At 43.2% G+C, this 24,030-nt stretch overlaps 1 protein-coding gene across 3 annotated transcripts in view; it reads right to left on the reverse strand.

Annotated features, from left to right (window-relative positions):
- NSUN4 (NOP2/Sun RNA methyltransferase 4) overlaps positions 1 to 23,301 on the reverse strand; it is a 49,801-nt gene extending 26,500 nt beyond the window's left edge. The window contains exons 1-4 of one of the 3 annotated variants that reach the window (XM_069232752.1): positions 23,177 to 23,301; positions 7,057 to 7,499; positions 4,864 to 5,018; positions 4,445 to 4,605 (exon numbers count right to left, since the gene is read on the reverse strand). In XM_069232752.1, coding sequence (XP_069088853.1) covers positions 4,445 to 4,605; positions 4,864 to 5,018; positions 7,057 to 7,499; positions 23,177 to 23,263 — 846 coding nt within the window. In that variant the 5' untranslated portion in view covers positions 23,264 to 23,301. Of the gene's footprint in view, positions 1 to 4,444; positions 4,606 to 4,863; positions 5,019 to 7,056; positions 7,500 to 22,988 lie in introns of all 3 variants that reach the window. The other 2 variants (XM_069232754.1, XM_069232753.1) reach the window with 2 other exon arrangements.
- Between the last annotated feature and the right edge of the window lie 729 nt (positions 23,302 to 24,030).

Consider the following 24,030-nt stretch of genomic DNA (forward strand, 5'->3'; position numbering starts at 1 on the left):
TTTGGAAGATATGTGACTAATGTAACTTGTTAGTAATATTATTTATCTAAACTCAGTAAAAAATACACACGTCTACCCACAGTACTAAGTCTACAGTATCCAGTAAAGCAACAAAGTAACAAGTGCTTTTTCACTTTTCTTCTTGACCTGCCACGAAACGGCTAGGACGTAGAAAGATGGTGGCTGCCATGTGTTAATGTTCCACTGTTCAAGCAGAGAATAAGTGACCAAATAAGCATTGAGAAAAAATAAAACGACTAGATCATTCTGACATTTTACATTTCAGTGGAGTCCCATAAATGTGTTGGGTCAAACTTCCCTTTTAAATCTACAGCACACGCACCTTGGAGGTGTTAAATCCTAACACTCTATTTAAATTTCGCCTTTCGCAACTGTAACCTATCACAATAATGAACAAGAACTCTTCCACTACGGTTAAAAAGACGAACTGTATCAGCAGACAAAATATAATACATCAACTCTTTAAAGACCTATAGTAAATATAGTAAACGTGCTTCAATGCAAGTGGAAAAAAATGCAAACCACAATCTCCAGCCAATTTGTCAATGTGTTTTCTCATACAATCTGAAAATAACGTATTCAAATAAATGCATTAAACCTGTCACAAAAGATCCTCAGTGCAACAGCACAACGGCAAACCATTCAGTCTGTCCTGATGGCTTCCCCATGGCCATGACTTTTTGTCTCATGCGATCCACGTGTCTACAGAAGTCCTCTCTGAATGAATTAATCTGGAAAGTTACACTGAATGTTGAATTTCCTACAAGAGTCCTTAAAGGAACAATGGAACAAAGGCAGAAGGAGACAATGTGATCAGCCCAATGTCAAAAGTTGGTTAAGTGGGGGAAGCCAGGGTTAAAAATAGGTCACCTTAGGCTGACGTCTGCATTTTTTTAAAATAAACCAGTGACAGCTGGCTACTAAGGCCATCAGGGCTCAGCACTTCCTATTTTCAGCATAACGCTACTTGCATTGAATTGCTATCTTTAACACTAATTTCCAAAAATAACAATGGTACTTTTGAAATTATTGCTATATGAGGAAATACAGTTTTGTACTGCTATGTCAGTTCCTGGCTGGCTGATGCTGTGTGACACTGAGGGGCAGGCAGCTAGGCCCTACGACAGGCAAGTCTGCGCGGGTGCACGTGTTTGATTTTGTGTAGTCTTGACTGGCCAAAGGCTTATCCCATTCAAGAGCTTTCAGGGATCATGCAGTAGCGTCACTTTCTGGGACAACCCCAGGCACTTTAGGCTCAAACCCCGGCACTGCCCAGGCTGCATGCCTATCTTTGAGGCTTCTATAACACCCCAACTTTTCCAAATCGTCACTGGGTAGGGTAGTGGAGTCAGCAAACTTTGCACACCTTAACGTGCCGAGTTGTGAAAGGGTGGGATTATGGAACAGATGTCAGAGAGCATGTGAACAGGGCACAGTGATATCTCGTGCATATAATTCACTGCACTGAGAAGAAAAAAAAAACTTTCTGGGCTGCGGATATGCACAGTGGCATCCGCACATGTAGTGTAGTGTACCTGACCTCCTTGCTCCACATCCCCCCAGTAGGGCCTGCCTCAGTGCTAGGGCCAGTGAGTGATGCCGAGTATCCGGCCTCCTGCATGCCGGTTAGGTCTCCCTGTGATCATAAAACCTTTGGCACAATGGGAGTGCAAAATATCATGTGAGAAGATGAAGTGTGAGTTAGAGGCATCCAAAAAGCTTCCAAACACGCTCTGTTTGTTTACCGAAAAGATATTTTAAAAATAGTTATTGTCCTTATTTTAAGACGCTTCTTGTCACAAGGACACACGGTCTTTACAAAAGAGAGGGCCCTTCAGCTGCAAGACCTGTGTTTCTAATTCAGAGGTCCCTTGTGCTCTACAAATGCAAGCATGTTATTTTTAGTGGAGACAACCAATTCTCTCATACACACGTTATGTAGAAACTTTGCATGCTCTTCCGTTAATACACACCCCTCCAATGTGAGTATCTGCTGAGCACTTCCAATGCAAACAACTTTAATTCTTCCACATCCTGGCACTCTTTACTTATGTACCCACACACAATTCCCACAGCAGAGTACTTTCTTTTGCCCTGTACCCACTGTTCATACCTTAAAGAAGTCCCTGTTCCACGCATGCATGCAATGTTTCTTATGGAGAGAATAGCCAGTACAATACTCTATAAATATGGTTAGTGGAGATGGGCTGAGACAGTGGTTAATGTGGGCGGTGACCTCCTAGGAAAACTTTGGCCAATTAAATATTATGTGTTCTAGACATTAATCATTGGTGTATTCTAACCGGAAGTATTTCAAGATGGTCTATCAATCCCACCTTCCCCTATTGACCAAATTGCTTGATCGTAGGCAACTGTCTAACTTAACTGTGCCCCTTAGTCCTTTCTCATTACAATAGAGGTGATAATAAAGGAAAAAGAAGTTCAGTGAATTAAGGCAAATACCTATGATCAGATAATTTGAAGAGAAGGACAAAGAGGCATAGTCGGAAAAAGGCAATTACCTAGGATCACATAACGTAGTTAAGAGGGCAAGCCGGAATTAATCCCAGGTTTCCTGGTTTCACGTTGTGCAATTCGGACACTTAATGCGCATTTTTAAACATAAAACAGTCATGATAATTTTTTTTTTTTTTTTTTGAGGCGGGGAACATGGCGGCTGTCTAAGAAGCCGGTCGCAGAGGGTTCCGTGTCGGGAAATGTGCAATTGAAACAGAAGCAATTCTCCTTACCACAGGTGTTGGTGCGCGGGATCTCGTGCCGGTGTCTTCGGCTGGGGGCCCATTTGGGGGCACCAGCATGAGAAGAGACGGTGTCGGCATTGGTGGGGACGCAGGAGACACAAGGAGCGAGGGCTCTGCCGCGAGCCGCCCTGGAGGTGCTCTGAGTTAGGGAGGCGGCGGCTCATGTTTCCTACCAGGGAAACGGTGGCTGAGCCAGCACAGGAGCAAAATCTATCAGAAAGGTATGAAAGACTCTGGAAGACTGCAAGGACTTGCTTCATCTGGGCACAGTGGGAGAGCTACACAGAATTACAAGAATTGGAGGTTCTGTGTGTTGTGAGGACCCTGCTTGTCAATTAAACAACACAAAAGATTATTTAGCTCCCATGGTGGACAGGGTAAGAAGGGTGGTCACGGCCAAGAAGGAAGGTGCAAAGGTGACGTTTAAAAACGGTTTTGGTCAGGTAGCATACTCCTTGCGGAGTGCTAAAAAGAGTAAGAAAAGGGTAGAAGTTAAAGGTTTGGACTCTCTTCAGAAGCAGTCTACAGTGAGGAGTAAGGTGGAGCAAACCAGTAGTATTAGCAAAAGGAAACGGACTTTTAGTAGTGCTGGGGTGGTAAATAATCGGAAAGTGCAAGTTACTCCTTCTGTAAGGACCTATTTTCGAGTACTACCAGGGTCTCCTAAAATGTCAACTGGGGATGAGGGCATGCAAGATGTAGATAAGTCAGTACCTTTTGTTGGCTTGGAGGATAGAGTCCCGGGTACCGGGGTAGACAGAAGCACAGCGCAATTTTCTCCACCCTGGGTACCCTCAGAGACTCGAGAAGGGATAGGTGCAGGGCAAGATGTTCAGCTTTTTGGTGAAAATCATGGACACTATTACGGATATGCTTAAGGTATTATCTGTGGAACTGAAGGGTGGCTTTGAGACTTCTAATTCTAATCAGGCGGAGATTAGAAATCTTTGTGAAGATTTAGGAAGAAAAATAGATGAGCTTGCAGGTCGGATGGCTGCTCTGGAGGAGGAGGTTGGAGAGTTAAGGACGGTGGTAGAGGAAAATAAAGAGCAAATAAAATATTTGAAAGATATGTCTATACCTTCCCCAATTCCCAACCATTGTTTCAATGGGTTCCAAAATCTCGTTTTCTTACAATCCCTATCTAGATCTAACTTGATCTAAGGGTTTGAGAGTTCTACTAACACCAAAGGAAAATAGAAAGGTAATCTCAAACCAAAGGAACAGTTCTCTAACAAGTGAAAGTGCCACGTCCAAAAGACAGTCTATATCGCTGCCAGGAGATTAATGGCGCCGCTACAGGCAATAAATACAAGGATCTGCGAAAAGGGCTCCAAACACCAGTGCACATATCAACCCATGCATGATCATTTGACAGACCTAGGAAAGCCTGCTTGCAGTTCATCATCTATTTCCAATGCACCGTTCTAGTGCACAAGTTGAAAAGTGCATATAGAAAGTTTTCAAAAAACATTTGTTCTTTGATGACTGTGAGAGAATAGTCAGAGCGTGAGTGAAGGAGAAACCATAGATTCACTTTACTCCATTCAGTGGATTGAAACCTGCTGTTAAGTCAGACGTAGACCTCAGTTTTACCATAAATAATACAGACACTGGTATGCGTCACAGACCATTTTCCTTAAATGCAATACAGTACATACCTTGTCAAATCTGTTACTCTCGACTTCGCCAATCCTTCTTCCATCCCATGATGTAATACGGATACTATCTGAATTGCAGAAGTTTTCGGGGATGTAGCTGTGGAGAACTCTTTGGAGTCGCAAAGTGCGGGAAGCAGAGATATCATTGGCTGCAAGGTAACCTGCCAAGTCAATATAATTAGAGCTCTAAAATGGGAATGATAATAAAAATAACAACACGGGCCATATATAAACATCCGAGAAGAACAACAAACTAAATAAAAATCATCAAGTTGGAACACAAACCTGTAAACTTTAAGTTACAAGCGGATCTCAACAGCTCATGTATTTTACTAGATTAATGCCGGATAAAATGGGGCATAGCACCATGCAGTGTTGTAGGGGCTTCTCACAGAATATGCACAAATATCTTCACTTACAACACATCTGAGTCTGCAGAAGGGCTAGTGTTTTTCCACCTGGTGCTGCACAGATGTCCAGGACAGCATCACCTGGTCGCACACCAAGAGCCAAGACAGGCATGACTGATGCAGCATCCATCAGATAATATGAAAGCATTCCAGTAATATCTGGTCTAGAAGGAATAAAAAATAAGATGATTAATGGCCAATATGTTAAGCACAAACATTGTAAAAAGAAAGAATGTCGAAGTTGGACAAACTCAAGACATTCCCAGGCATAGGGAAACAACACAACATTGGATTTTTTTTAAGGTTTGCGGAAAGCATTTTCTATTTATTCATCCTTAATTCAAATATTTGGATTCAGACAAATGTATGCACTTTTACCCTTTTGAAAAAGGATACTTTAAGCTCCTGCTATTATTTCAGACAAACAGCTGCAAGCTCAAACGTTCAAAGATGGATCATTTAAAATACTTTTATTTTTAAGCAACACAGTCTATGCCTCACACAAAGTGTGTGAATATGCTGTTCTCTTTCAAGTGCAAAACATGATATACTTTAGGATATAATTGTTTTCTTATAACACTTAATACTGCAGTCAGTATTACTCAAGTTCCTGGTACCTAATTTATCAACTTAGGAAGGATAATGAAACTGTGTACGGAACATGTGAGAATCTGAGTTTGCAAGATGCATGTTACACCAGGTATCACCACCAGAGCCCCCTAATCTGCTATTAGTTCATAAATCTTCTTAGGTTTTAGTTCATATAGCTAAGAGTTGTGAACTATAAATAAGACTTATATTTCCAGATAAGGCATACATTTCTCCTAGAAAATTGAGGCAGATTCCAGGAGTCAAGTCAGAATCACTGTTGGACATTTAAAAGCCTAGTTAGTTATTTTATTGTAGGGCTCCTTCTGGAAAAAAAGAACCCCATGTCAAGCAGAAATGCGAGTGCTTGAAGGAGCAACCGCTCAAGTAAATGGTGGAAGAAGCCACAGGAATTGCAGGTGAAGATACTCAGACTAATGGGAACAAAGGCATCGCAAATTAATTTATCAGAGTCGTCGGGTAAACAGTTGTTCCAACACCCATAGTTATTTGGGAATAACTCCGAGTATTCTGTAATAAATACAAAAGCTGAGTTAGGCACTGAGAAGGGGGCTATACCAAAGGATACGAGAGCATATTAGCCTGTGGGGCATCAATCACAAGGCCAAAAGGTGCTTTGTAAATCAACTAAGGCAGCAGCAAGAGCAAAGAACAGATAAACAAAAATATCGCAAAATAATACAGAAGAAACTACTGTGCAGTCCTATCCTTCAAGCCACTGATTGTTCCAGCAGTGAGGCTGAATCTCCAAGAGAGTCACAGCCTGACCCTGAAATGTCTACAAAGCTGCCTAATACGAGGAAAGGAAACGACCTCGGCTAAAAAGAGAGAAAGGAACAAGCAGTTACTGGAGAAATAGCCACATTCTCATCCACGGAGAAGACCACTTCCTTGAACGACAAGAGGAGCGAGGCACAGCAAACAACTTGACCGCTTGAGTCGCTGAACAAAGTCCATTACTCAGGAGCAGAGCAGCAGGAGAAGTGGTAATGAAAATGGTGAAGACAAATAAAGTAGTGCCAAAGTCACTTAAGAACATACAAGAGAAGGACAGCTGTAAGCGTTTATTGAATGAATTAGCCTGAATCGATGTCACTTTGAAAGAATGTATTAATAAGTAATATGTCAAAATGGAGTAATACCAACCTCAGACTTGGACTCCGGGGCCATTGAGACCCAAGCAGGAAGCCTACAAACCCACCTGAGGCTATTGCTACTGCTACCCCCGCAGAGGGCTGACTGCTGTACTTCAAACCCCCCCTGCAGACAAGCAGTGATCTCTGTGCCTTCCACTAACCTGCAGACGCAGTGGGCCCATTGAAGAGACTACGTTTTGCAGAGTAGGCACTATGAGATAGCTAGATAAATAGATAGGATGAGATCCACTGCTGCCTCGTGCCTTGAAAAAGGTAGAATATTTGATGTTAAAAGCACTGTAACCTGTGATCCCATCTACACCTCTAATGCTTTATACAAAGTAGACTGCAGAGCAAGTATGTATGAAAAAGGAGCCATGGCCTATACACACAAACAAAGGTTATGCATTACTACAAATACCAATAAAATTGCAGTTCCGTCTAAGCCATACAGCACCTTGCAGGAGCAAATCGACTGATGTCTCCTTTGGCAAAGGTATAACATTTGATGTTCGAAGTGTTGTACAAAAGATTAGAGTCAAATGTTTGCTCCTGGGCGGCAGTCTCACCACCTGAAGACCTTTCCACAGGTACATGTCTGCGTGGAGCATCAAGGAGTTCGGCGGACTTCCTTTCCTCTTGGGAATCTACACTTGCATCGGGCACAGAATTTTGTATTTTCCTGTGAGACTCAAAGATGAAATCCTTTGCATTAAGATGCTCCAGTTCCTGCATCACCTTTTCTGTCTCAGCAAAATTGTTGACAAGAGCTCCATATTTCATTTCTGACAAGAGAGCGATCCGAATGGAGGGCCACTGCTCTCCAAACTGGACACTATAGTTCATGTCAAAGTTCTGCAGAGCCATTTTAGTGCATGAAATCTTCGGGATGGTGGCAGCCTATAATGGGAAAAAAGAAAAAAAAAAAATAGTGACAATTTTTTTTTTGTTGTATTTACACACACTGATCTATTCGTAGTCACCTTTAATGGCCACCTAATAAGAGGTGTCAGGAATTAGTTTATTAATTTAAGAAGGCAGTACCTTTACTTAATAAGCCCAATTTTTTTTTAAACTCTTTTTATTAGTACAATGCATGTCATACAGTTGGTTCAACAAATAACAGCGAGTTATGTCAAGATCACCGCAACACCTGTAGTATATTTCAACCATACACAGATAATGCAATGCGAACTGGCACTTTTACGGCCTTAAACATGGCTTACGGACAAGTCTGCGGAGAGCACCATAAGTGCATCTTCACTTCCACTCCTGTCTCCACATCACTCACCACCCCGAAAAGCTCTCCAGGCACCCCACACTTTCTCCCACTTTTTTGGGCAACAATAAGCCCAATCTGGTTAGCCTAAAATAAAGTTCTTACAGAATTTCTGCTCAACCCCTGGTAGCTCTGGCACACTAAACAGGCACTTCCTTAGACAAACATATGATAAGTTCAAGAAGTATCAAAAATTCAAGAAAACAAGGCAAATTTGTACTCCATTTCAGATAAAAGGATACAATTTAGTGAGCTGACAGAAAAACAATTAAAACTGGACAATAGGAACCCGAGATTATATTTTTGAAGCGTTCGGGCAAAATGTGCCTCTAAAAAGAAAAGGAAGACCATTTTGGAGTGTAGGATAGATACACTAAGTTAACTGCCCCAATCAAAGTTTTCACAGTGAGACTTTACCATGCTTTGCGTTATCAAGGTCAAGTGTGTAGGGGCCAGGTGCCAGCCTTATCCTGTGCACTAGCCACTGATTTGAGAATGCCGTACACCCAATTTGTCGATTTTCTCCCCCATGCCCACCTACTTTTCCAGCACTTTCCTTCACTTTAATGTAAAGATTTCATGGCCTTAAATCCAAAATATGTAAAACCCTTCTTCCATCTGGAGGGGCTCTGGCTCTTCTTTACAAATTTCATTATATAAACAGCATATCCTCCCACTGTCAGTGGGAAAAACAAGTTTACCCTGCACCTGGGGTTGGAGATGCAGAGTCCAGGATGGTCCTGGGAAACAATGAGAGTAGATAATTTTAACATCATTTGGCCTTTCCAAGTCAAAAAGAGAATGTGTGAAGTCTGTTTTTTTACTGCCATCTGCTGCCCCTCCCAGAAGGCTAATCCTTGTTAAGAGGCTAGTTGTTGACAACACCCCTGACTTCCTTGCCCCAGAATCATACCATTGTTATGTCAGCAGGGTCATTAACGCCTAGTCAGGAAGGTGTATTAAGCTCTCTGAAGTGGGCGGAGGAGAAAAACCAGTTCTAAATCAGTTCAGTCTAAGCAAACATAGCACAAAACACACTTTTATAACGTTACTTTTCCACTAAAATGATCAACAATCTACTTTCACTGGTAGATTAGATGTTTTAACTAAGTGGAAAATATCTTTGAACCATTTTGCTAACATCTGCCTAAGCAAGTATATGAAAAAAAGGATTTTAATCACTCCTCGGCCAGTAGAGGGAAAGTTAGCTTAACCTAGACAGTGAAAACACCTTTCTGAGTATTTGTTCAGTGTCAGAGTATGCCAGTCCCATTATATAGTATGCCACGTTTTTGCAAGTATTAAGCACCAAGCCCTCTGGGTTTACAAGGCACACTTTAGGGGATACTTAATAATATTTAATTTAAATATATATAAACCACAGCCCAGCAAAAGCACCTAGTTATAGTTATGTATGCACTGCAGCACATATGACATTTAACTTCAATGACACTTGGTGCATTTTCTATGCCATCCACCAAGACTTAAACAAGCCGGTTGGATGAAACCTACCTTAGCAGTCTCATTTTAGGAGCAAAGAATACACACATTGACATTAAATAGGAATGTCAAGGTACACAGAGTTCTAACACCAGCAAAAATAGGATCTGGAAAAAAGCAAAAAAACAAATATCTTAGGAGACCATGCAGAAAATGTGGATTTGCTACAAGAGGACGTCAAAGGGAGAGCAGTGAGTTGCAGAAGAGTAAGTGGCCGCTACACGATCTCGGAAAAAGTAAGCAGGTTCCACTAAAAGGTCCAACCAATGAAAGCCTATAACCACCTCTTAAGTCAAAGGAGAGATGACCTTTCCTAACAGGGCTTTGCAGTAGAGGATGCATCATATGTAAACAGATAGCCGAAACATCATAAGAATTAAAGAGCACTTTGGAATTTTTTGACATTTTGGTGCTAAATATTAATTTGGTTGCTCGTGTGGGGGTTGGGTGGGGAGAGGGAGATATTTTAAATTGTGACTTTAAGCTTTAGGCTTCAAGACAAAGTTTTTGAGTTGGCTCCTTCTACCCCCTGAGCACTACACAGAACGTTCTTATTCGTACTTCAATTTGGTACACTAGGGTTTGCACTTCTTTATACCTGGCCACTCATTTGGGATAATTTGTACAAATTAGAGGTTGGAGGGAGGCGGCCATATTATGAATGTTTAAGACTGGCCTTGCTGGAGTTTATGGGAGGCCCCAGACTAGAGGCACCAGTGAAATGAGGAGTATTGCCCCTTTGCTGTGTGTGCTTTGCTGGGTTGGCCTGCAGTTGCTGCTTCTGCCTTAAAGAAGACAAAGACTGGACTTTGCTGTGTATCCTGCTTGTGAAGTTTCTCCAGGGGCTTGAACTGAGCTTGCCCCCTGTTCTGAAGTTTCAGAGCCATCAAAGACTTCTTCTGCCCGCACCTGGGCTCTCTTGCTGAGACCTCTACCCTGCCAAGTGGTGCCACATCCAGTTCCTGGGCCCTTGAAAGGAGAAGCTGGTGAACCCAAGGTGAATATCCACACACCGGGGTGGAACAGCAGTAAATTTAAAAACACGATGCAGTGCCGATGAACTCAACGCATCGCCCACTCAGCGCAGCTTCATTGCTGCCATGTGCCGGATTTTCCACGCATCAACCCTGGGTGTCAAATACCGATACCAGCTACTTTGTGTTAAAACAAAGTATCCATTGATTGATTCATCTCTTTGCTTATGTATGTGAGATTGTTGTCGTTTTGGTCTTGTTTGATTTAGATAAATATTGGCTATTTTTAGGTCGAACGATAGCGTTCGACCTGGTGTATATTTAATTATACGTATACTGTGGAAGGAAGCAATTTCATTCGTTGGTTGCAGTGTCCTTTAAATATTCTTGCTCGCTAGTGGTCAGTTCTGCCTTTTTCTCCCTCCTTTTTCTGTTTCAGAGCAGTGACCAACTACTGTATCCTTCCACTTTGGTGTCTGTATCTGTTGCTCTGATGGACTATTTTTTCTAATTCTTTGATGCTCCCTTTCACTGTGGGTGTTTTAGGCTGGTAGCTGCCTGCGTTTTATTGCAGCATTCCGTTCCTCCCAGGCACCCAACATATGTACTGGATTTATTCCAGCACTGTCCTCATAGCGCTCTCTCCAGGCCCCTCCCTTTCAGCACTCAAGACGTAGCACAGAGGGCATTGCTTATCTTTACTGAGTGCCATAAATCTTCTCAGGCTGCTCTGCTAACTTCATTAGAGCTTTATTGAAATGCGAGGCAAAAATGCTTGTATGTTATCGTTTTCACAGCAATCACCCTTTCTGATAATGGTGCTATTTGTCCTGCTTTGAGGTTATCATCGGGTAAAATGTTAGACATAGCACTGGTGGAAATTTCACTTTAAATTTTACAGTGTCTTAGAATTATAAGAAATTGCCCCAGTGTGGTTACTAAGCTGATGGCAGTGTATTAAAAAAAACAACAACAAAAAATACCCTATTTCCCCTTTAATTCAATGCAGCGTTATTCGACCGGGTGTCGCATGTCTCGCATTTCTAGAAATGAAACACTTTCGCTCCAGAGGCGCACACGTTCCCAGAGAAGGAAAAATAACCTTTTAAGGGCAGTAAAGGACTGCAGTGCTTGCGCAGACCTCTAAAGTGTGCAGTACTGGCTCCATAAACTATATTTTGTGAGTATTATCTCATTATTGTGTCTTTTTTTTTTTTTTTTTTAAACACATGTTAACACTATTTGGGCACAAAGTTTCAACTCTTAAGATCAAGTTTAACTATTAAACACACCAATAAGCAACAGGAAAGTGACCAGTTAACTTTTGCAAAGGGACTTGCACTATTTAGCAACACGTGTTTCCACGTTTGTAGTAACAATGATCTAGGAAAAAAAATGTAATAGGTATCTGCAGATTACGCAGCAGATGATGAGTTATGAGGAAAATGCAGAAAGCCTATAATTATGAGGAAAACGCCACAGCTGCAGAATCGCATAATTGCAATTACCCTGACTGTAGCATGTGAATCTCCTTTCCATGATGTGCCATGGGTCCGCGTCCTAGGATTGAGATGATCCTCTGTTTTTTTTTTTTAAGTAAGTGGAAGTAAAATAAGGAACTCAGACTTTATAATCAGCTAATGTGGGCTCATGGTGCTTGCAGCAAGAGCCATTCACCAGAATCCAGTGCCGAAGGGGGTCACAACAAAGAAAAAATATAAAATTATTAAAAAGCAATATGTGCTGTGGCAGCCATAAATAATTATTGGACTATGAACAGCCCCTAGCTGCTGCAAGCGTGGGAAAATGGGTGTACTATATTTTTGTGTTTAGGTCGAGCGTTCAATCGCTTTGATCTGTGGGCTTTTAACCACGCCCACCGCACTCCCATCACTTTCACTCGTTCCTGGGCTTGCCTTTAAAAAATCCTTTGTTATCATTGGTAAATGCTTTATGTTTGTCCCCCCCTTGGGGTGGTTTTGTTATCGCCTTGCATACTGCCCCTGTTACATGGATAAATGCACTATTGCTGATAAGTTTGACTGCGAGCAAACTTCTTTTTCTTTTTGTCTCTCTTTTCCTTGCTCATGCCACTTTGAATCGACTCGCTTATGTCAACTGTTTTACTTTTCATTTTCAATTTAAGTGGCAAGAAAAGTCCAGTTAGCAATTTACAACGCTAATAGCTCTAACTCGAACAAACGCGAGACACATTGCAAATGCTTGTTCTAAACTGGTGCGGGGTCCTTTTGTGGTGTTTTCAATGTGTTGCTGTGTGTGTTGGTACACATACTTAACACATTACCGCTGAGATAAGTCTGACTGCTTCTGCCAAGCTACCAAGGGGGTGAGCAGAGGTTATCTGAGCTGTGTATCTCCCTTACCCTGAATAGAGTGAAGGTCTCCACTTGGACAGGGTGTAAACTGACTGCCTACTAGAGACCCCATATCTAACACCAATAGTGAACTATTACATGGGGACCAGCCGAGTGATCTCTACATTTTTTTCTTGAACTGAGTAATTTCTAACGGTGGACAGTAAACTCCGCTCCACTGGCAGAGTTAGTTGAGTTTGCCCACTCCACGCTCCGATCGGAGCGTGAAGTTCAGCAAAAAAGTCCACCATCACCACCTGGCAGAGTTTACCAGCCCGGGAGCACCCAATTACATCTTCTCCAGTCTAAAGTGTCCTTATGTTTTTTTTATTTAATAAATGCATGCTGGAAACTCAAGCCGCAAAACAAGTCTGCGTACACTAGCACTGCATGTGTTAAACACAGTTACAAAGAGGAATTCTACTCCACCAAGTGCTGAGCCAATTGTCTGTAACGTTAGCATTTCTAGGTAGCAGGGCAACCAATCCAAAGGCTAAATCATATTCCAGAGGCATCTGTGAGTGGGTGGTACTGCTAATTTGTAAAAACAACCTAGAATTGAAGCACAGAACCCACCGCAGCCAATTGTACGCTGGTACATCACACAGAATTCTAAAGTTCTGATTGCTTGCAGAGTTTGCACTTTTTTTTTTTGGACTCCAGTGCACTCTGCGGCTTTGAGGGGTCAGCCCAGGAGGACAGCGGTGCAAGACCAACAACTCTAGCAGCAAGAGCAGAGCGTGCAGGAACCCCCGGCGTGCACCTGTCAGGTGACAGGAGCTCACGCCAGTGGTGCCCCGACAGCTGGGGATCAGGAGGAGGGAGGCTGCCAGCGGAGAGGTGGGGGGGCACTCAGGGGCAGACGGGGAGAGTACGCTGCTGTCACAAGGGAACACTGGTGGCTTACAGGGGTCCCCTGTCAGTGACCTATTTTCATTTCCCTAAAAATTACAACGGTTGTGGAGTGGCAGTCAATCCACAAGCATCCTGCCTGCACTGTTTTCTGACTGCGAGCCACCTAGCTCCCTTCACCGGTACCGCAGGCAATATTGCTGGACTGGGAACAGGTGACAACTGGAGTAGGTGGAACTCCGCAGAATCTCTCAAAGTTTTTAATATAACTCTGTGGAATTACACAGAGTTCAACTCCGCAAGTTCTACCCACCCTCAGTAATTTCACTGAGTGCCTTGTAAATCACATTGGGGGTGAGGGATACTGGGGGAACGTGAGACTTCTCCAATCATTGAGTATTTTCTTGGATGACGCCATAAACATGAAGACTACCATTTAATCACCATAAACTCAATTTAAACTGATTCTATGAAGATCAGGTCCTACCTATGAAGTCATCTTATCGATGATGTCCACCACTTTACATTTCGCTAACAGTCACTAGGTTATATACAATGCACAAGGTCCAACTGTTCTACCCTGGATATCCCTTCTTAGTGAGCCATTTACCTGTCGCAGAATCTTCCTTTGTTAGAGATCCAGTTTAGGCAAAATCGCTTATGTATAGTTTGCTTTTTATAATAGAGGGCCACATAATCTACCTAATGAACACAACAATGATGCAATGGCAACCCTTGGTCAGGTAACTGCATTTGAGATAATTAGAGATCATAAAATTAAAATTACGTACTTGCTTTGGAAATGGAATGCAACAGCCTGTTCTAAACATCCTGCACACATTGAACTTGAATGTGTTGTGTTATTTGCGCTACAAACTTAACGCTTTGTCTAAAAGATTAAGGTGCGGTCTTCTCTCTGAAGAAAGTTAGCGTTTTAGAAGTATTTTATTCGATACTACCCACAACTCTAAGACAGTCATGACAGATAAGATAAGTTTTGGACTATTTTCATTGCTCCCACATGGCACTCTAAAACCCAGCATGACACACAAGGCCCAACATACCACTTATGCCTAATACTGCCTTAAGACATGGGTTACAGCAGCACTAGCACCCAAAAACAACAGAACATTCCAACAGGGAAAATTACATCATTGTCGGACAAACTGTGAGTTGGGAAATTCCTAGCAGTAAATAAAGATTACTTTTAATTTTGTATTTATCATGTTATATTTGCTGAGTTTCAAAGATGGAGGTTAAATGTCAGGCTGCGTCTTCTGGCAAATTGTTGCTTGTTTTAACATAGGGATTGTTGTTTACAAATTCCTGTTACTTTGCAGTCAGAGGAAGAAAAGTAAAGTGAATTATGTGACAACCTTGCTGGGGTAAACAGAGTGTGAACGGAAAGGATGTAGAATATCCTTTTTTTTGTAACACAACAAAATGTAAGTAGCTGTAAATGAGCTGTACCCATTCAACAATTAGGAAAGGAAACATTTAGCACATTGCTTTGTAATTCTGAAGTGTGATGAAAACAAAGATTTTAATGGAATCAAAACAAATCAAGAAACTTCACAAATGATAAATATTCACTGAAACACAATTTCCACACATTATCATTTATGTGTAATATAATTTTATCAGTAAAACTGCATGCCTGTGCAAATGTAGTGGACATTTCAATAGAAAATGTGCTGTCTGTAAATGACAGTGCGCTATAACACAATGCTTTACTTACAATAAAAAAAAAAGCATTGGCAAATGCAATAAGTCTCACCTATGCAAGAGCTATTGCTTTGCCAATGTGTTTTAGCAATGTTGTACAACACAGCTGCTGTTCAGCATGGCTAAAAGTTAGTGGCAGAGCAGAGAATTGTGTGGAGTGTTGTAGAGTGGAGTGGCAGAGTGTGTTGTGCATTGGAGTGGCATAGTGTGGAGTCACAGAGTGGCGTACACTGGAGTGAGAGTAGAATTGACTGGTGAAGAGTGTGTATAGTGGAGTAGAGTGCTGTGGAAGCACTGAGTGCATTGGCATTGAAATCAGTGGCACATAATGCAGCATTGTAGCATGCACTGGTGAAGATTGGAGTGGTGCACAGGAGAGGAGAGGAGAGTGGTGCACAGGAGAGGAGAGGAGAGTGGTGCACAGGAGAGGAGAGGAGAGTGGTGCACAGGAGAGGAGAGTGGTGCACAGGAGAGGAGAGTGGTGCACAGGAGAGGAGAGTGGTGCACAGGAGAGGAGAGTGGTGCACAGGAGAGGAGAGTGGTGCACAGGAGAGGAGAGTGGTGCACAGGAGAGGAGAGTGGTGCACAGGAGAGGAGAGTGGTGCACAGGAGAGGAGAGTGGTGCACAGGAGAGTAGAGTGGTGCACAGGAGAGTAGAGTGGTGCACAGGAGAGTAGAGTGGTGCACAGGAGAGTAGAGTGGTGCACAGGAGAGTAGAGAGGAGCACAGGAGAGTAGAGAGGAGCACAGGAGAGTAGAGTGAAAAAGCACGGAGTGGCATGGCATGGAGTGGCGCACAGTGGAGTTGAGTGACAGAGTGCAGTGGAGTAGAGTGGTGCAGGGTAAAGCAGCACAGAGTGGTGCAGAGTACAGTGTAGTGCCGTAGAATGCAGTGGCGTGGAGTTCAGTGGCAGGGAGTGCAGTGGTGAAAAATGAAGTGTCAGAGTGTAGTGGAGTAGAGTTGCATAGAGAGCAGTGACAGAGTACAGTGATGCAGATTAGAGTTCATTGGCATACAGTGCTGTGACACTGCATTGGTTAAGAGTAGAGTAGCATAGAGTGCAGTGGCATACAGCAGAGTGGCGTAGAGTAGATTGTTTCAGAATAGAGTGAAGTGGTGTAGAGTGGAGGGTGCAAGGCAGAGTGCAGTTGCGTAGTGGCACAGAGTGTAATGGCGTAAAGTGGTGTAGCGTGCAGTGGCATAGGGTGCAGTGGTGCAGAGTACATTAGAGTAACAGAGTGCAGGGGTATAGAGTTGAGTGTTACAGAGTAAAGTGCATTTGTGTAGAGTGTAGTGGCGTATAGTGCAGTATTGCAAGATAGCATGGAAGGAGTTGTGCAGAGTAGACTGGTGTGGCCTAGACTTGAGTGGAGTAGAGTGGCAAAGAATGCACTGACACAGAATAGAGTAGTAGAGAGCCATAGAGTGAAGTGGTTTAAAGTGGTGTGGTGCAGACTAGAGTGCAGGGTCATAGAGCGGAGTATGCATGGTATGGTAGCACACTGCCATTACGGGCAACACATTTTCAATTTAAATGACCATTACACTTGCACAGACATACAGTTTTACTAATAAAATTATACAGTACACAAACGTGTGGAAACTGCATAATCTCATGGAGGTATTTGTTTTTATCATTTTGAAATATTTGTTTCCAACACACTTCAGAAAGAACAAAAAACGTGCTGCATTTGTGTTCCTAATTCTAATATATTATGAAATACCTACACAGTTCATTTAAATGTTGTTGTGTGCTAGGAAAAAACTATTTCCTACCCCCAGTGTCCAGCAGGATTGTCACACAAATATTCTCACTTTAAAGTCAAAGCAAGAAAAGTAAACAAGCACCGCCCTCTGAAGACAGGACCTGAATTTGACCTCGGTCTTTGAATGCACAGCTAATGTGACAAGGTAAGATTTAAAGGCCTGTTTACAGAAAGGGAGTTCGTGGAAGAATACAGTAAACATGGTTTAGGCAACAGGAGGGATAAACTGAACTTTGAGAGCCTAAAGCACATAAAGCCAACAAATAGAAATCCAGAAAATGTGTGTTACAAGCCAATTTTAATAAACATGCAGAACTCATTACTAGGACAACTTTCTGAAAGTCCCCAAGATGTCTAGCAAACCAGACAGCTGCCCTGTCTGGTAGGCCACAACCTAAAAATTGCCTGATTCATGTCCTTTAAAGATAGGTGGGTTGCGAACGTTTGCAGTTTTAAAAAGTTTAGGAAGCACTGAACATACATCCAACACAGCACAGGTGTACCACTTAGCTGAGTTTTAACTACACTTACACCATTAACCAACATTCAACAGTAACATTCTTCCAACAAGACCTAATTAGGCTAAGAAGATAGGTAGTACTGTACGACACTCCACACTTAAATTCCAACAGCTCAGCAATGGTTTTATTTGATGCCTATGTAACTGATAAATATCTCCAGTGTTATATCTTAAACACCAAAGTCGTACACCTCATAATAATAAGAGTATTAGTAGCACATCACCATAAGATATATCATACCCAATCTTAAACGTTAACCTTGCAACGAGCTGGAAAGTTGACCAACAGACAAAGCTCTATAAGGCCTTACCAGTAGCAGAATGTCCACCATAACAAATGTTAATAATGTAATGCAGCTATGAATGGGCTTAGACAGTTGTGTAACCGTTTTGTATGACTGAAGAGGTCAGATGGGTTAGTTGACACATTTATGAGGGCTGGAAAATGCACAGGATAAAGCACTGTCTTCCCTACATTATAAGAATATTGCAGCCCCAGCAAGTGCCATGCTTCTAGGGTTAAACTAACCTATATGAAACTTTTTTGTGCATTACCGCAAGGTCCGGAAAAAAACGCGCATATAAAGTAATCTCAGCTGAAAGTTTGAAAACCTGCTCATTTAACCTCTCTATGCCCCCTTGCAAGCAGAATTTCTGCCTCCTCGTTCAGTCACTGGATTGTTTGCCTCATGCATACTGCTGCTCACGCTGGGTTGTGTACTGTACATGTGGTTGCTACTGAATGCCAACCTAGGAACTCTAGACTCACTTCAGTTATCATAATTGCCAAGTGTCTGTGTTATGTTTCCCATCTTCACCCACTTGTGAGCTGGTCTGGCAATGGAATCAGTTGTGAGCTGGTCTGGCAATGGAATCAGTTATGGACTGTAAAGTGAGAACTAGCAAATGTCACAAACAATAAATGACTGCTTGCCAACTAAACATTATTAATTGATAATACATTCTGATTTTTTCACTGCATAACAGAGCAAAACGAAATTAATTGGCTATTGCTCAAAGCTGTGCATCACAAGTTACTTCCAATTTTTTCAAAACTACAGTCGTCAGTGACACCGAAACAGGCGGTGATGGTGGCAGGAGCCAATGAGGGAAATGTTACCCACAGGGTAATCCCAAAGAGTCCGCACGGAAGTCAATTTATACCACTATAATTTGAGCAGCTGTTTATCCAAACCCTCCGCTATGGGTAAGTGATTACGTCACGAGGGAAGTGGAATGAAATTACACTGCTTTCGTCATTGACTAAATTTACAATACAGTGCCACCCAAAGTCTCACACCTGAGACTGGGAAATGTCACACATGAGCACACTACAAACATAACAAGCATTTGCAATGCAATGGGCCTCGCGTTTGCTCGAGTTAGACATATTAGCATTGTAAACTAACCGGACTTTTCTTGCCACATAAATTGAAAATTAAAAGTAAAACAGTTTCACATAACTAACCGGACTTTTCTAGCCATATAAACTGAAAAGTAAAAGTTTCACATAAGCGAGCCAACGGCCGCCATCAGCGCAAAGCAGACACACAAAGGGAAATAAAAGTTCACTCGCAGTGAAACATATTGGCAAAAGTGCAATTATCCATGTAACCGGCAAAAGTGCAATTACCTATTGTAGGAGGCTGGACTGGCTTGTAGTGAGTACCAAGGGGTACTTGCACCTTGCACCAGGCCCAGGTATCCCTTATTAGTGTATAGGGTGTCTAGCAGCTTAGGCTGATAGATAATGGTAGCTTAGCAGAGCAGCTTAGGCTGAACTAGGAGACGCGTGAAGCTATAACAGTACCACAAGTGTCACTTGCACAATATCATAAGAAAACACAATACACAGTTATACTAAAAATAAAGGTACTTTATTTTTATGACAATATGCCAAAGTATCTTAGAGTGTACCCTCAGTGAGAGGATAGGAAATATGCACAAGATATATGTACACAATACCAAAAATATGCAGTATAGTCTTAGAAAACAGTGCAAACAATGTATAGTTACAATAGGATGCAATGGGGTCACATAGGGATAGGGGCAACACAAACCATATACTCCAAAAGTGGAATGCGAACCACAAATGGACCCCAAACCTATGTGACCTTGTAGAGGGTCGCTGGGACTATTAGAAAATAGTGAGAGTTAGAAAATTAGCCCTCCCCAAGACCCTGAAAAGTGAGTGCAAAGTGCACTAAAGTTCCCCCAAAGACAAAGAAGTCGTGATAGAGTAATAATGCAGGAAAGACACAAACCAACAATGCAACAACGGTGGATTTCCAACCTAGGGTACCTGTGGAACAAGGGGACCAAGTCCCAAAGTCACAAGCAAGTCGGAGATGGGCATATGCCCAGGAAATGCCAGCTGTGGGTGCAAAGAAGCTTCTACTGGACAGAAGAAGCTGAGGTTTCTGCAGGAACGAAAAGGGCTAGAGACTTCCCCTTTGGTGGACGGATCCCTCTCGCCGTGGAGAGTCGTGCAGAAGTGTTTTCCCGCCGAAAGAACGCCAACAAGCCTTGCTAGCTGCAAATCGTGCAGTTAGCGTTTTTGGATGCTGCTGTGGCCCAGGAGGGACCAGGAGGTCGCAAATTGGAACAGGAGGTAGAGGGGACGTCGAGCAAGACAGGGAGCCCTATCAGCAGCATGTAGCACCCGGAGAAGTGCCAGAAACAGGCACTACGAGGATGCGTGAAACGGTGCTCACCCAAAGTTACACAAAGGAGTCCAACGTCGCCGGAGACCAACTTAGAAAGTCGTGCAATGCAGGTTAGAGTGCCGTGGACCCAGGCTTGGCTGTGCACAAAGGATTTCCGCCTGAAGTGCACAGGGGCCGGAGTAGCTGCAAAAGTCGCGGTTCCCAGCAATGCAGTCTAGCGAGGTGAGGCAAGGACTTACCTCCACCAAACTTGAACTGAAGAGTCACTGGACTGTGGGAGTCACTTGGACAGAGTTGCTGGATTCGAGGGACCTCGCTCGTCGTGCTGAGAGGAGACCCAAGGGACCGGTAATGCAGCTTTTTGGTGCCTGCGGTTGCAGGGGGAAGATTCCGTCGACCCACGGGAGATTTCTTCGGAGCTTCTAGTGCAGAGAGGAGGCAGACTACCCCCACAGCATGCACCACCAGGAAAACAGTCGAGAAGGCGGCAGGATCAGCGTTACAGAGTTGCAGTAGTCGTCTTTGCTACTTTGTTGCAGTGTTGCAGGCTTCCAGCGCGGTCAGCAGTCGATTCCTTGGCAGAAGGTGAAGAGAGAGATGCAGAGGAACTCTGATGAGCTCTTGCATTCGTTATCTAAAGTTTCCCCAGAGACAGAGACCCTAAATAGCCAGAAAAGAGGGTTTGGCTACCTAGGAGAGAGGATAGGCTAGCAACACCTGAAGGAGCCTATCAGAAGGAGTCTCTGACGTCACCTGGTGGCACTGGCCACTCAGAGCAGTCCAGTGTGCCAGCAGCACCTCTGTTTCCAAGATGGCAGAGGTCTGGAGCACACTGGAGGAGCTCTGGACATCTCCCAGGGGAGGTGCAGATCAGGGGAGTGGTCACTCCCCTTTCCTTTGTCCAGTTTCGCGCCAGAGCAGGGCTAAGGGGTCCCTGAACCGGTGTAGACTGGCTTATGCAGAATTGGGCACATCTGTGCCCAAGAAAGCATTTCCAGAGGCTGGGGGAGGCTACTCCTCCCCTGCCTTCACACCATTTTCCAAAGGGAGAGGGTGTAACACCCTCTCTCAGAGGAAGTCCTTTGTTCTGCCATCCTGGGACAAGCCTGGCTTGACCTCAGGGGGGCAGAAACCTGTCTGAGGGGTTGGCAGCAGCAGCAGCTGCAGTGAAACCCCAGAAAAGGCAGTTTGGCAGTACCAGGGTCTGTGCTACAGACCACTGGGATCATGGAATTGTGCCAATAATGCCAGGATGGCATAGAGGGGCAATTCCATGATCTTAGACATGTTACATGGCCATATTCGGAGTTACCATTGTGAAGCTACATATAGGTAGTGACCTATATGTAGTGCACGCGTGTAATGGTGTCCCCGCACTCACAAAGTTCAGGGAATTGGCCCTGAACACTGTGGGGGCACCTTGGCTAGTGCCAGGGTGCCCTCACACTAAGTAACTTTGCACCTAACCTTTACCAGGTAAAGGTTAGACATATAGGTGACTTATAAGTTACTTAAGTGCAGTGTAAAATGGCTGTGAAATAACGTGGACGTTATTTCACTCAGGCTGCAGTGGCAGGCCTGTGTAAGAATTGTCAGAGCTCTCTATGGGTGGCAAAAGAAATGCTGCAGCCCATATGGATCTCCTGGAACCCCAATACCCTGGGTACCTCAGTACCATATACTAGGGAATTATAAGGGTGTTCCAGTAAGCCAATGTAAATTGGTAAAATTGGTCACTAGCCTGTTAGTGACAATTTGAAAGAAATGAGAGAGCATAACCACTGAGGTTCTGATTAGCAGAGCCTCAGTGAGACAGTTAGTCACTACACAGGTAACACATTCAGGCACACTTATGAGCACTGGGGCCCTGGTGAACAGGGTCCCAGTGACACATACAACTAAAACAACATATATACAGTGAAAAATGGGGGTAACATGCCAGGCAAGATGGTACTTTCCTACACCTATGTAACAGGATCGATGTCATGCAAAGCGCTGGGCTAGTGCAGAGCGAGATCGCACTGTGAAATTAAGAGAAAAAGTAATCCAGAAACCAGACGGAAAACATCGAGCCTTGTATGTTTTCAGTAGATAGTCGGTGCGTTTGAGAGGGAGTAAATACCGGAAAAGGCATGACGTATGCCGCCTTTCACTAATGAAATCAAGTGGATTTTAAATGGCAAGCCCACAAACCAATTTAAGTGACTGACATGACATGAGCGTGGCTAGAAGCCAAAAGAGATAACAAGAGGTGACAGAGCACTTTGCGCTCGCCCCTAAAAAATGTCAGGCATAAGCCCGCTGAAAACTCGGCAGCACTGACATTGCAAGTCACTGGGGAGTTTCATAATCATATAGACGAACGAGGTCGAAGGCGGGGTGCCTTTATAAGGTCATGGAATTCGGAGGTCACTTGTAATATCTCTTATAATGCATGGCGGGAGTAATTTTCTGTACAATACATAGTCACGCCATAATCACCCTTACCAGAAACTGCTTAAACTCGTAGTATGTGTGGTAGGTGGGTCGCGTTCAAGACGGAGCTCATGTCATGCTCTCATGCGGGTGGTTTACGGAACATCGTATAATTTACTGCTTAATCTTCTGTTTATAGCAAGCCTCCGATAAAAGTAGCCCTTCCTGAAGTTAGCACTTGACAACAAAATATGCCGGTTCAAAAACACGACAAACACATTCAGGACCTTATTTTCCATTTGCTTCAGCTTACTCACAGTCTTTTTCTATCTTTTCGACCACAGGTTTCTCCCTCTCCACGCCTCTTAAAACTTTACTGTCTTGTTTCTAGATCTATAAGTCGTGCATGCATTCTTTGCTCCTTACTAGTTAGCAGCCACAACCGGTGCATTGACGAAACCACAGGACCCATTTAAGTCACATTGGTGCAACGACGGCGCCTTACCCATTTCTTCTTGTATTTGTATCGACAAAATGTCAACACGGGGCCGCGCGCCCTCAGGATGCACCGGCATTCTACCAACGCCGCCATTTTAGAGCACCGCCCCCTTTGGGCAAGACGCGACTTTCCCAATGAAATGCACCTGGTGTGAACCGTCGCGTTGCCAGAGTGGCCGCCATATTGGAACGGTATTATTTCATCTTTAACATTTAGATCATTTATTTTTAGGTCTAGCCATGATCTTTTGTTTTTAAATAAAAACACATAATTGCAGGGGTTTTCAGTCAGCCACCTTCATCCCTGGTTTGCAGTAGGTAATTCACATCTTGCCTGTGTCCACTGCAGCAAGGGGCACAGTATCAGCCCACTTCAGCCATTAGCGTCTTACTTGGTTGTGAGTGACAGCATCCCATTATTGCACATTGTGCACTTCAAGGTATGCACACAATAATTCGCCCCTTCATTGCAAGGAAATACCAGTGCAATGTGTACTTTTACATAATATATATATATATATATATTTGTATATGTATATATATATTTGTATATGTATATATATATATATGTATATAGATATATATTGAAAAGGAGACCCAGCACATCGAAGTGTCCATTGATATCCACAAAATTATCACATTTCTTAAAAAATCACATAATTCAAGAGAGTTCTTATGAAAGCTTTTTGTTCTTTATTTATCCACAATGACAATATCTAATCCATCATAGCCAACGCGTTTCGTCCAAACGGACTTCTTCAGGGCTCATAATTGCAGTATGTAACGCGCTCCATGGCAGAACGCCATCCGATCTCATGAAAACCCCGCAGCATGGGTTGTGATCTCCCAGCCTCCGTCAGC

The sequence above is a fragment of the Pleurodeles waltl genome, chromosome 4_2 (assembly GCF_031143425.1).
Source record: "Pleurodeles waltl isolate 20211129_DDA chromosome 4_2, aPleWal1.hap1.20221129, whole genome shotgun sequence".
NCBI lineage: Eukaryota > Metazoa > Chordata > Amphibia > Caudata > Salamandridae > Pleurodeles > Pleurodeles waltl.